Here is a 14,525-nt window from a genome sequence, read left to right as displayed (position 1 = left end):
TTGAGGTGACCTTTGAGGAACTCAGAATAGTGACCTCACTATGTACTAATTACAGGGGATGAGAGGCATTACTCCTGATTAACCAAAGTAGACAGTCAAGAGACCTTGCCCAAAGTTGACAGGCAAGAAGTGGTATTTGCATATTATTTAAAAATGTGGAAATGACCATCAGGAAAACCAACAACCCAAACTTGGGAGAAGTAAATTGCCTTTGAGGAACAGAAGTGAAGTTGGGGTGAAGAACTGTTACTTTTCATTTTAAATCTTCTGCATCATTTGATTTTCTTTAACCATGTGCCTATTTTGGTATGTTAAAACTTTTCTAATGTAGGTGTCCAGAATTATTTTTAGCAAAATTAGTGGGAGATAGCAATTTAGGGTATAGATTAATACAGGCATAATGTGGCAGTTTAAATCTGATAAAACTCAATTTAAATCTTGGCTCAACCAATTACTGAGACTTGTTAGCTTTGAATAAGTCACCAAAATTCTCTAAATTTCGGTTTCTTCCTCTAGAAATATCAGTAATTATACCTAACACATAAAGTTATTTTGATATTTGAAATTGAGATATTGTGTCTAAAGCACTCAGCACACATATGGAGACTGCTTAATATTGTTATACTTACTAGTTGTTATAAAATTATTAAAAATGATTATTATTCTCAAGGATATGTTGTAGTGACTGTATTCTATCAATTTCCCTTTATATATGACTGTATAAATCTGTAGTATTTAAGTGCAGATTTCTTAAATGCTAATGGTCATGAAAGTTCTTCTAGTTGTTTTTAAGAATTTCAGAGTGCTTGTTTTTATTACCTGCTACAGGCATCATGATGTAATGGAAGAAACCAGCATGAATTCGCCCATCTCCACCTGGGCTAAGTCATTTAATCCAATTTAAGTCAGTCCATTTATAAGATGATATTGCTAGAGATTTACCTGTCTGAAAGTTATAGTGAATCAGATGTTCACTTGAGGTGCTGGTCACTTCTAGAGGCTATGGCTGTGGAATAAGAGAAGAAAGTGGCCCACTGAATGTGGAGCAATTGTGCGATCCCACATGTCGGTCAAGGCCTTACCTCTAAATGTCTGGCCCCAGGGCTGGGGGAGTTTTTTTGACCTTTGAAATGAAGTTCAGTTTGTTAGAAAAAAAATTAAGCATGTGCTTTCTGAGGCATAAAAAACATGCTTACTTCTGTCAGATGAATTTACTCATCCAAAATATCAGATGAATTTACTCATCCAAAATTCAGTTCCCCACTAACTGATACCTTCCTATGCCATATTACTGAGTTTAGTATATATAATTCCACTGTCAAATTAATGATGATGCATTAAAAATGCTTCCTTTTCACTGACATCCAGTACTTTTCTGAAAAAAGATCATTCAATCAACTTTCATGCCAATTTGTATTTATTTTTCAAGTTTCTCAAGAGTAAATTAGATAAGATTTGTTTAGAAATTTACTTGCAAAAAGTTATTTTTTAGGATATTGCTACAGAAAGCTTTGAAAAATAAAGAGGATGTGGGAGACAGGATGAGGACCTTGATTTTAATTTCATCTCTACAAAGAAAATTCTTGACAAGTGTACTCATTCACCCACTTGGTAAATATTTGTTGTGGGTAAGCCTGATATTGAGATGACAAAAAGAATTCCTCTTCTCAAGCTAGCAGAGCAACAGCAAGTCTGATGTAGGCCTGCTGGAAACAAAACACGTCGATTTTCATTTTCAAAAATAGTGATGGGTAGTAAGGAGGGCATGTATTGCATGGTGCACTGGGTGTTATACGCAACTAATGAATCATCGAACTTTACATCAGAAACCAGGGATGTACTGTATGGTGACTAACATAATAAAAAAAATTTTTTTAAATAGTACAATATGAGATAATCTTGCATTACTAATTCAATGACAAAATTAATATACATTTAAAGGAAATGTCTTCTGCTCTCCATCTCCAAACTTTCCACCTCCAGTTTTTTCCATTCACATTTACAGGACTGGTATGTAATGGAAAAATGAAAAGACAGCAAACTATTTTCTTTGTTCTATTTGATCCTTCCACCATTGAAGACTATTGCATTTTTGATCTGGTCCTTCTTGTTAGACTTAGTGTCCTAGAACATCCTCAAACAAACTTCTGTTGGGAGCGTCCTGATTGCGTGCTCTGTTTGTTGTACAGGCTGCTAAGAATTGTGGTACAATTTCAAGACTCCACTGGGGTGGTCTCTACCTTAAGTCTGCTTTTCTTAGGAGGCCCAAGGCCCTCTTACACAGCTGTTGGAGGAAGAACAATTTGGTAGATAGTAGAGCTGATGATGGAGGATTGCTGAACTCTATCTCCTCAGAGGAGCTCCAGGAAGCCAGCAGAGAGGAAATGCCCAGAAACAAAGAGCTATCGGGCAGACTGTAGCAGCATCAGCTCCCTACCCAGAAGCCCTCAGACCCAGTGATGAGTTCCAGATAGAGCACCCAAGAACCACAGCATCACTCAACCCATCACCTCCGCATTCCTGTTATAACACCTAAGCTTACTGTAGACTTTCAGAAATTCAACTTTCAAAAGCATTTTAGGATCACATCATGCGCATATGTCTGGAGCAGCTTACACACATTAAGTATTGTATTAACAGTATTTGTTAATCCACTGAATTTATAGAAGGAGAATGAAGCATGTTAATAATAATTTTATTACTTTACCATCATGGTCACTTCGAGTGTCACACACAAAGCACATATAATGGGTGGTAGAAGAGCCAGTAATCCAAAATTTGAATCCTCCCATCATTTGCCACTATACATTTCTATATCAACTATTGTAGTCCAAAAGAAAGGAAGAGCTTGGAATGAAATCTTTCTCTACGTATTCTGGCTCTAACCCAACATCTTCATTAAAGTCGCATTTGAAGGAGGCCAAGATATAATTTCATTTTTTAACACAACTCTCTTCCCCTTGACAAGTATTTCAGTTTAGAAATTACATATAACCATTAGACTATTGGGACACTTGTTCTAGGAATATAGCTAATATATCACTGGGCACAAGGCAAAATTAAGCAGAATGAGTAAATAACATAAGGAATTTGTATAAATAAGAAAGATTTAAAAGGTTTGGATTAACTTTATTATCTACATTTTCTTTAATATGTTTAATTATATTTGTTATTAGGTACATTATCTAATACCTAGGGTCAAAAACAAAGACTTTTTTTGAAAGGAGAAAAAAATGACACATTTAAAACCCCTTTGATTAAAATCTATTTGTTTGCAGAATTTCCAGTAATTAGAAAACATGACTTCAAGTCACCATTTTTCTAAAGCTGTGTTTCCTTGCCTGGCCAGTAGTTGGGTTGTAGCAAAAGATCACTTGTAGTACAATTTTCCTTCCTGATTCTTGTAGACACCATGGTTCCTTCTGTCTTGGTTCTGAAGCTTCTATGTTTTGAAACACAATTTTTCTTTAAAGTGAAAAGTACTGCAATACTTAGGAAAATGGACACTGTGCCCAGCATCACAGTTAGCCCCAGATATATGTGTCTAAAAGAAGAGAGAAACTCAGTCATAATTACTGCAACTATCCAACTTATTTTAAAATGCGAAAGGAAGGTAACAGTATCATTCAGTAAATAGCAATACCAGGAAAACCAATCTACCAATGAAACCATCATGAGGATGTTTTTTCTTAAAAATGCAAATTCAGTGGCTGTAAAAGACCTTTCTATGAACATCTGGCAAACTATCAAAGGCAGTATGCTAATATAAAGTGACCTCTTAGCAGTGCCATAATTTTTAGTTACTACTAATTACATCATCAGTTCCATCCTCTCTGTAAATTATTCCCTTAGACCAGGTGACTATATGCCTATTTGCCCAGAACAGTCCTAGTTTATGCTGGTGTTGTTGCAGCATACTTTTTAATAGTGCCCCTTTTCACTCTCAAGTGTCCAGTTTGAATGATCAATTATGTGGTTACCCTACCCTTGAAACTTGCCCAAATGAACTTCTACAAAAAAACTGCAAGAGGCGATGTTAAGGGAGAATCAGAGCTCTTAGTAGAGCAGGAGGACTTAAGAATTAACCAAGATTTAAATCACTTTCTTCAATAAGGAGCCTTTAGTTCTTCATTCTATCATAAAACAGGAAGGTATGGAAGGACAGGTCGAATGATTTATTCTGATCACCTTGTACACATACTTGGTCTCTGATCGAAATACATTGTCTTTATGTTAAAGTAAAGTCTGCCTTAGCAAATGTGAGCAAAGCACAAATTCTACTCACAGGTCAAGTCCCTTTAAAAGACCAAAATAAATTTCTCACATAACATCAAAGCCTATTACATCAAACAAACTTATTCGAAATGGTTGGCTCAATTCACATCCGACTTCCAACTTACACAGTTCAGTACCAAGCTTATTCCTCCAGAAAATGCTCAGATTGTAAATCCAAAAAAAAAAAAAAAAAATCCTTCCTGCTTTTAAGCCATTGAAGCACTGCTTTAAGCAATAAGGAGACTAAATGTTTGATGAACTGAACTGAATGATACCATAGTGAAAAAGCCATGCCCCTCAGCCCCATACACACTCATACACACAGAAAAAACCTTTTACTTTTATGCATCTCAAGTACTGGAATAATTGAACATCAGTTTGGCAATAAAAGCTGGACAGATTTAGAGCCAAATCCAACTCTTGCCCAGGGGGATTATATCTGACGTAAATGGGACAGTTTGGCTCAGTTTGAAAAAGAATAGAATTAAACCCAAAATGTGACCTAAATTTAAATGCTTCTGCGCTTCTGAGAATTACCCGCTTGTGTGCATAAACTTAGAAAATTCTACTGTATTCTAGAATCTTTGGTGAATTTTGTTTAAAAAATGATTTCTCATTTAAAATGGGAGTCAAGATTAGGAATGGGGGGGGGAACTGAAAGGTCTAGCCAAATAAATAAGAATAAAATTATTCTTTAAAATAGAACGCACTTCTTGGTTAGGTGATCCTTTCGCAGTGAAACTACATAAGGAACGATTACTGCCCATTTCATTGTGCAAACCTGGAACATTGTAGTGGGGAAACGCAGGGATGAGTTTGAAATGGTACCTGAAAGCATCTGAATCATATAATCTGCAGGAGCCTTTGCTTCCACATCTTTGAAACCCCCATTTGAGGCATGAAGTGTCAATCAGAATTCCAAAATACATGGGCGCTGGGATTCCTGCTGTGAGAAAAACAAACAATTGCTACGAAAATATATGCCCATATTTTGGATTATCCTATAATGAATGAGTCTCTGGAACCAATTCCTTTGAAGCTAAAAAAAAACTGCTTTGGGGAAAATAGGTACCTGTAGAAGACCAGAATATGCCATCTCGTCGTATTTCTCTGGCATAAAGGTTATTTTGAGAAAGAGAAGGCACAGAAGATGCTCTGAAGACACAGCCGGAGTTTCCTTCTTGTAAGGGAAACTTACATTTACAACAGAGATCTCCATTTGTAAGGGTGTCTGCCTCTCTGTACCAAGAAGACAAGGATTCCTAATCCCAAGAGGCTTTTATCAAAGAAGGCACCCACCTAAATCTCCATCACAAATCGAACCCTTGTGTACCTTACTTTTCCTGGTCACCTTCCCGTTACTTGAGAATGGGTTTTACTTATTTTATGTTGTTAGCACTTTTTTCTGTTGTGCTGAAAATACTGACTTCTAATGATATTAATATACTCTCTTATTGGCTTTATTTTAAAATACATAATGGTTTCAACATAACAATACCAATGTTAATATTAAAGATAAGACTACACAATGTAGTGAAGTTATGTGGCTTTGGTAATGATTTTAAATCTGTTTTTCTTTATGGTTATGCCTCTTATAAGATATATAGTCAATTTCAGTTTGTTTCAAGAATGTCTTAGTTTCTTTTCATTGCTTTTTAATTACATAAAAACTTTGCATGATTTCATCTTTTAAAAAATATTTATTTATTTATTTAAGAGAGAGAAAGAGGAAGGGACAGAGAGAGAGAGCTCATGAGCTGGGGGGAGACACACAGAGAGAGGAAGAGAATCTTAAGCAGACTCTCCACTGAGTGCAGAGCCTGACACAGGGCTCAATCCCAGGACCCTGAGATCAAGACCTGAAAAAACCTTGCATGATTTCAAATTAAAAATTAAATCAGAGTTCTCTTTACAAACTCTACTTTCCATTCTGTCCTCGCTTACTTTTTTCTTTCCTTCTCTTACAGGTAACCACCACCGCCATCACCACCACCATCATCACTATCACCGCCACCACTACCATCATCATCATCATCATCATGTTCTTAGTTTATACTTCCATTGTTTCTTTTTTAAAATGTTAGCAAATATCTTTGCATACGTGTATAATATTTCTACCTTTCCATACATCTTACACCAAATGCATCGTACTATGAACATCATTCTACATTTTATACTTTGTTTCACTTAAGAGTATATCCTAGAGATCCCTTGGTAATATAGACCATCGTGTCCCTCCAAAATTCATATGCTGAAGCCCTAACCCTAATATGACCACACTTGGGGGTAGAGTTATTAAGGAGATAATTAAGGTTAAGTGAAGTCATAAGGGACTTAATTTGCTAGGACTGGTGTCCTTATCAGAAGAGGAAAAGATACCAAAACTCTCTCTCTCTCCATATGTACACCAGGGAAATACTTGTGAGGACAGAGTGAGAGGACAGCTGTCCACAAACCAGGAAAAAGGTCTCAGGGATCTCACCAGACACCAGCCGGGTGCCTGTTGGTACCTTGATCTTGGACTTCCCAGCCTTCAGAAATAAATTCCTGTTGTTTAAGTCCTTCAGTCTGTGGTATTTTGTTATGGCAGCCAGAGCTGACTAATAAACTTGTTAACATTAGAGGGAGATTTTTCTTAACTCATTCTTACAGCTGCATAGGATTCCATTATGTAGGTTGACTATGGTTTATTCCAATAGGTCATATTGATGGACAACTAGACTGTTTACAGTCTTGCTATTATACATAATGCCACAATAATTAGACATCCATAAAATTTTACTTACTTCATAGTTTTGCTAGCAAATTTTTGGTATCAATTTCTAAAAGTGGGATTGCTAGGTCAAAAGATAAATCTATACATAGTTTTGTTAGTTACTGTCACATAACCCTCCATTGAAGGTTGAGACCATCAAGAAATGGTTTTCTCAACAGCAATATGCAAGCATATCTATTTTTCCATACATTGCAAACAACATTTGATAATTTGCAAATCTGATAAAGAAAAAACATTCTCTCAGTATAATTTTAATTTGTGTTCTCTTTATTATGAGAGAGTTTGACCATCTTTTCATATATTAAGAGGCATTTACATTTTTTTTTCCATCCATGAGATGGCTATTCATATCTTCTACCCATTTTTCCACTTGGGTGTTGGTCTTTTTATTCTCAATACTTAGGGGCTCTCTTTATAATAGGTATATTATAAATAGTCTGTTACATAAATTACAAAAAATAATTGTTCCCAGTTTATCATTTGCCTTTTTACTTTGCTTATGATATTTTTGCCATTTTCAAGCATATTTTTACTTTTATGGAATCAATTTTATGAATTTCTTTTTTAATATTTTATTTTTTTTATTTTTTAAGCAGGCTCCATGCCCAACATGGGGCTTGAACTCACCACCCTGAGATCCAGAGTCAGGTGTCCTACTGACTGAACCAGCTGGGTGCCCCAATGCATCATTTCTTTTACTTGAAATCTTTTTCACAGTGTAGGTATATCTTTATCTCTAAAAGGAGGTAGATATAGAAACCAATTCCAGCCAGGGAGACATTTCAGGTTCAACAATCTTACATTTTTCTAGGTAATCTCTGTTTTTATGTTGTAGAATTAGAGGCAGCCATAATGGGATAAACTTCCATATTTGCTGCTTCCCCGATTTCATCAGGATTTTACTGTATCTTCATATATACCCATTTTATTTCAAAATCTATTCATTTTCAGATTTTTTAAAGATCTGGGTTTGTTTTTCTCCCTGGCAGTTCTTTTCTGTTTAATTACAGAGGAACATTTGTGATTGTTTCGCTTTCTTCCTTAGAATATAAACTTTTCATGAACAGAAATCTTTTCTGACTCATTAACTCTATTTTCATGGGTTTTAACTAATGCATATTGAAAAATCTATTAGAAAAGAAACATTCCTCAAAATCATTAGCCATCAAGGAAATTCAAATCAAAACCACACTGAGATACCACCTTACACCAGTTAGAATGGCAAAAATAGACAAGGCAAGAAACAACAATTGTTGGAGAGGATGCGGAGAAAGGGGATCCCTCCTACATTGTTGGTGGGAATGCAAGTTGGTACAGCCATTCTGGAAAACAGTGTGGAGGTCCCTTAAAAAGTTAAAAATTGAGCTACCCTATGATCCAGCCATTGCACTACTGGGTGTTTACCCCAAAGATACAGACGTAGTAAAGAGAAAGGCCATATGCACCCCAATGTTCATAGCAGCAATGTCCACAATAGCTAAATCGTGGAAGGAGCCGAGATGCCCTTCAACAGATGACTGGATTAAGAAGTTGTGGTCCATATATACAATGTAATATTACTCAGCTATCAGAAAGAACGAATTCTCAACATTTGCTACAACATGGACGGCACTGGAGGAGATAATGCTAAGTGAAATAAGTCAAGCAGAGAAAGACAACTATCATATGATTTCTCTCATCTATGGAACATAAGAACTAGGATGATCGGTAGGGGAAGAAAGGGATAAAGAAAGGGGGGGTAATCAGAAGGGGGAATGAAACATGAGAGACCATGGACGGTGAGAAACAAACTGAGGGCCTCAGAGGGGAGGGGGTGGGGGAATGGGATAGGCCGGTGATGGGTAGTAAGGAGGGCACGTATTGCATGGTGCACTGGGTGTTATACACAACTAATGAATCATCGAGCCTTACATCGGAAACCGGGGATGTACTGTATGGTGACTAACATAATATAATAAAAAATCATTATAAAATAAAAAAAAATAAAGAGTTTACTCAGTGCTTCACACACACACACACACACACACACACACACAAAAGAAACATTCCAATTACATTTAAAAAAATTGTCAACTCAAAGCCATACTGTTTTGATTGTATGAATGATCTGATCTTTCTACCAAATGATATATCCCAGCATTGAGAGTAGCTCAAAAGAATTCCTTCCATTTTAACAACTAAAAAAAATTATATTAAGGCTTCAGCCTTTCTTACTGATTCATTTCTTGCTTTCTTCCCAGAGGGCTCTTTCATAACAAGAATAAACTTTTTGACAATAGACCAATGCTGGAAGAGACAAGATTGTTAAACAAAAATGTTACTATTCTCATAAAATCACTTTATTATACCACAGGCTCAGCATTGGCTCTCAATTTCTAGAACAAAGAAAGGGAGAAGTTGAGAGTGGGAGGGAGGAAATAAAGAAATGAAGGGAAAAAGAAAATAAATAGGGACCTAACCATCTTTATTATTTAGTTATGCATGATAATTCTGTAAAAATACTTAGAAAAGTACTTAAAATACATTTGGCATGGTTACCATAATTAAAACATAGATTATACTTACCAAGAACTCTTATTGCTAAGGTGTAGATACCCAGGGCAAAAGACTTAAGTTGTGGCTTAATGCACCTAAAAACAACAAAAGCACTATAAAGAAAATATAGCCATTAAAGCAAATAGTAATGTTAGTGATAATATGCTTAACACATGAAATAATGCTAGAATTCAAATAGCACTTATGGAGAACCCATAGTGTCCTAGCATAGGGAGGTCAAATTATGCAAATCCATGTGCTATTACATGCAATGCATCAAAGAGTTTATAGTTAGTATTTCCAAAATGTAAATCACTTCTACACGATACATTCAAATGGTATTGGATAAAGTAAAATTGTAAGTTTAATTAGCAAAACAACAAAGACTCACAAGAAAAATTCTAAGAAATTTGAGGCAACGATAAGGGATCAATAACTTATAACCAATTTTTGTGGCTCTTGGTCTGAAAGCACAGGGCCATGTTGATCTGAGTTGATACAATCACAATCGCTATGTCATGCTAAGTGTTTCTGCTAAATAGTGGGGACCTAAATTTACCAGCCACATGCAAGAATGCCTAAAATAACAAGAGCATCCTTAACATGACTGTATAGCTTTAACTGATTGGCCTGTCGATTTTAATGGTAATAATCATGATGATATTAAAATAACTATTGAGTGTTAATCATGGTACTAATTTCTTCATATGTATAATATCATTTAATCTCTACTTTAAAAGAGGCAAAAGTCACAACTTTTCTCCTTCAATCCAAGGGCATCTCCTCCTGACGTCAAAACACAGCATGATTCATTTGAAGGGCTGGTGGTGAAGATAACACTTCCTCTAGCAGGCTGATGATGCACTTGGCCCAGGTGACTCACTTGACCCAGTGTAAGATGTAGAACAAACAGCCACCCATGAAGAACAGTCCTGTTCTGAGAACTCTGGGGCAATGCTCTCCATATCATGCTCCCATTTGAAAACACATATCTTATGTTTTCTTTAAGTCTTTTTGTAAAAAACATATTTGTGGATGTTATGTCCTATTTTCTGTTTATCTTTCCTAATCAATTTCCATAATATACTGTGGGAAATTATAGATGTAGACAATACTTTTGATTAGTTTCATTTTAGAATAATGTGATATTCATCCTTCAATATATGAATTTAAAAATCACCTAATCATCTCATAAAAGATTGGTTTCTGAAAAAATTTGACTTTTTATGTTTAATAATTTTACCAAAATTTATAATATTTTTAGGTTACTTTATCAATTGTTTAATAGTATTTGCTTGGCTAATCCCATTAGGAAGAAAATTTTATCACTGACAATACTAGTTACAAAACTACTATTTCAAAGTTTGAATTTTATAGAGATCTCTGTTAGGAAAGTCAATAAAAAATGCTCAAACATAAATTATATTACAAAAGAAGAGAAGCCTATAGGGAAGCTGAATTAAGATATAAGCACAAGAAGAAAGAAATATGCAACATATTACATATTTACTGTAAAAGATTTTTTGTGTAATTTTAAATTAGGTGATATTGGTTATCTAATCTGTTTTCTAGATTCTCACTGATTACATTTAAAAGAGTGATCTACATTTAAAATCATTATATTTTTAAATGTAAATATTTATAATATACCGGAAATCAATGCTTACTTACTATTAAACTTAAGATAAATTTTTAGATGTCCACGTAACAATATGCAAAATGAATACACAGTTTTAAAAATTCTTTTAGAGTTTCATAAGCAAAAACACTTGGAATCATTAGTATATATTCATGGATTAGAGAACTCAATGATCCAAAGTTATGAACAACTCCCCACCCCCATACATATAGATAATCCAGTTAGAACAAGAAAAATAAGCTACATATTAAAATAATAAATGGGAAACATTGTGATGTTAGATGAATCTCTAAGCTATCTTAAAATTTATCACCCATAACTTGGTGAAATTTAACCCAAAACACATTTAGCCTAGGGGCGACTGGCTGGCTCAGTCGGTAGAGCATGTGACTCGGCCTCAGGGTTGTAAGTTTGAAGTCCATGTTGGGTGTAGAGATTACTTAAAATTAAAATCTTAAAAATAATAATAATAAATTTAGTCTACACGGAATAATATCATCACCATGATGAGAAATAGCATACTGTATTTTTTGAGTGGCTATAGTGACGTAGGTTCTCAGGACAAATGATTTGCAAAAAATTTTAACTAGAAAAACTTCTATTCAACCATATTTTTGCATAAAAACCCAAAGTGGGAAGAGTACAAAACTAGAACAAGCATATGGGTCAAATTCCCTGAGAGAGCTAGAAGGAATCACAATTCTATTGAACAGAATTTGAAGTCAATGTTCTAAGTGATTATAGTACATCTTATATTAACACTAGGGCAGGGAGAATCAGTGTTCACCTCAGAAGCAGTATATATCCAGGTATGCCTCCTAGAGATAAAGTATAGGATGTGATGACTGAAATGACAAGGAAATACAGAAACATTTTGGGACATCCATTATCTTTCTGACACCTGCCCACCAAGCCTGAGGAATTTCCTGACTTTGAGGCAGCAATCCCCACACAGGTGCAGTTATAAAATATCTGTAACACAATAGAAAAAAGTCCCATTACTGAGGTAGCATTTAAATAAAATTGAAAATATGTATTTTTAAAAAGACTTCACAATATAGTATACATGTATTATATAAACAATAAGGTAATATTCTTTTATTTCTCTGTGTTAAGGTATAGTGAGCAAAGTGAAATCTATACAGATCACTTTTTTTTTAATCCAAACAGCAGATATTCAAACTAATGACTCTACCAAACAATCTCCCAGTAAATCCTAGTAAATCCAAACATACCTTATCTCCTCCTCTGCCATTTCCAAGTAAAATGCTTTTGAACCTTGACTTTGCCTCTTACTAGAGAGATACACGAGTTGAGGCACCTCAGTGCCTCAGTTCTCACATGAGGAAAATAAGTAAAGTAATACCCAATTACTTGAAGACCACGATATTTAAATCCATTTTCTTTTAAGCACCTCTCTTAGTTCCCAGCATGAATGCCTTCCATAAGTGGAAGTTCTAGTTAAGGAAAATTTTCAAGCAGTTTGGACAATAGAGTAGAGGCTGAAAGAAAAGAAAGAAGGAGGAGGAGGAGGGAAAAGGGAGGGGAAAGGGAGGGGGAGGGAGAAATAAAGAGAAAATTAGAGAAAAAAAGAGAAAGAAAAAGAAAGAAAGAAAGAAAGAAAGAAAGAAAGAAAGAAAGAAAGAAAGAACAAAAGAAAGAAAGAAAGAAGGAAAGAAAAAAAAGAAAAGAAAAGAAAAGGAAGAAAAGAGGGAAGAAAAAGAGGGAGGGAGGAAGAGATGGAGGGAGAAGGAAAAGCGGGAGGGGGAGGGGAAAAGGAGGGAAAGGGGGAGAGGGAGAAGGGAGAGAAAGGGGAATGGAGGCCAAAAAATCAGATTTCAGTTGGGTGGGTAGTCCTGTTCACTGTTGGTGGAGGCCAATCCTTTCTACTCTGAATAAAATGTCAAAGTAACAAACAGAGAAAATCAATATGTTACTCTGTATCTGAAGAAATCTTTGCCTAAGCATTCTTATCTAGTTGATAAGCATGTGTAAATAGACGTGTGGGTTAACTTTCAGCCCTCTGGGACTATCAAATACAGGCAGATTTCATCAGCACAATTGACAGCAGTCCAACCACTAGCCATATAAACAAAGAGTACAAGAAGGAGTCTATGTTTGGGACATAAATGTAAAGGTGTGATTGGGGAAAAGAGTCTTTTAATGAGTTAAGTACATATTATCCTTCACAACTGATTTCTTACCTTTATTCCTTTATTTCCAACCTCATCTCCATCATCCACCCTATAGAACCCCTTCATTCCAGCCACATACTCTTTTCATTATTACACACACAGGTTTGATTTCTCAGGCAGAGTGCCTGGAACTATCAATCTCCTCAAAATCGAGTTTGTGATCCCTGGGTCTATCCCTGGGGCTAGACTTTCTAACACTGGCCTCTATTAGTCCTGTTCCTAAAACCTCCAAGTACCACTGGCCTTGGGGTCAGAAGAAATGGATCCCAATGCAGATCTTATCATATGATCTTATGACTGAGACTTTTTCATGTGAGGCTAATAGTCCTCACAAGCAAAATGAGAGAACCACACTACATTATTGCGAGGCTCTTCCAGTGTGTTTCATGATTCTAATTCTTAACCTAATTCTTTCAACAACTCTAGTCCACTAGCGACCGTTATGTTTCCTATCTCCATATAAAAGAACAAGGGTAGAGAGTAAGAGTCAAAGCTGCTATCAGCGTGGTCTGCTTCTGGGTTGGTCCCTGAGCTCCCACAGAGCTGTGAGGTTATGTGGTGTAGAAGACATCACAGGCACACACATTAGGGACTTCTTACAAGAGTTTTTCCACTCCTGGTGGAGGTTTGACAACCAGCAAGACATGCCGATGCATATGTGATTCCATTTTCACCACACACAGGTTCCCATTTTGTCTCTGAACATTTGCATCTTGAGTTGCAATCTGAAAAGAGAGCTCGTTCATGATAAGAGACAGGTTTGGTTCTGAAAAGAAATGTAACAGTATAAAATATTACCTCTTAGCAGGCAGCACCCTAAAATCTTCAAAAATCAGTGTTCTTGAGTAATATAAATGGCACTGCCAACGGAGTTTGCCTTTTGGAAACACAATTGTTATCAGAAATGCCAGTTTCTGATCATTAAATGTGAGTCTACTATCAAGAAGCTTTCTTTTGAAAGTGATCTTTAGAGGTTTACACCTTCACATAATATACAGCTCTTGGTTTATGGTTTTTACTAAAATCAACGATCTCTAGGACCTTCTAATACATTTCTATGCAAAGATGCAGGAAAATGGCTAACAAAGCAGAAAAGTAGAGTGAA

At 35.6% G+C, this 14,525-nt stretch overlaps 1 protein-coding gene across 1 annotated transcript in view; it reads right to left on the bottom strand.

The window, feature by feature from the left end:
* Positions 1 to 1,254: 1,254 nt before the first annotated feature.
* SLCO1C1 (solute carrier organic anion transporter family member 1C1) overlaps positions 1,255 to 14,525 on the bottom strand; it is a 61,046-nt gene continuing 47,775 nt past the window's right edge. The window contains exons 11-15 of the mRNA XM_045781411.2: positions 14,021 to 14,186; positions 12,013 to 12,197; positions 9,617 to 9,681; positions 5,104 to 5,221; positions 1,255 to 3,544 (exon numbers count right to left, since the gene is read on the bottom strand). Coding sequence (XP_045637367.1) covers positions 3,322 to 3,544; positions 5,104 to 5,221; positions 9,617 to 9,681; positions 12,013 to 12,197; positions 14,021 to 14,186 — 757 coding nt within the window. The 3' untranslated portion in view covers positions 1,255 to 3,321. The remainder of the gene's footprint in view (positions 3,545 to 5,103; positions 5,222 to 9,616; positions 9,682 to 12,012; positions 12,198 to 14,020; positions 14,187 to 14,525) is intronic.

This window comes from Ursus americanus, chromosome 25, assembly GCF_024610735.1.
Source record: "Ursus americanus isolate L20-20 chromosome 25, mUrsAme1.1.p, whole genome shotgun sequence".
In the NCBI taxonomy this organism is placed as follows: domain Eukaryota; kingdom Metazoa; phylum Chordata; class Mammalia; order Carnivora; family Ursidae; genus Ursus; species Ursus americanus.
Note: the sequence above shows the minus strand (reverse complement) of the source record. Positions and strands in the feature narration are given on the sequence as shown.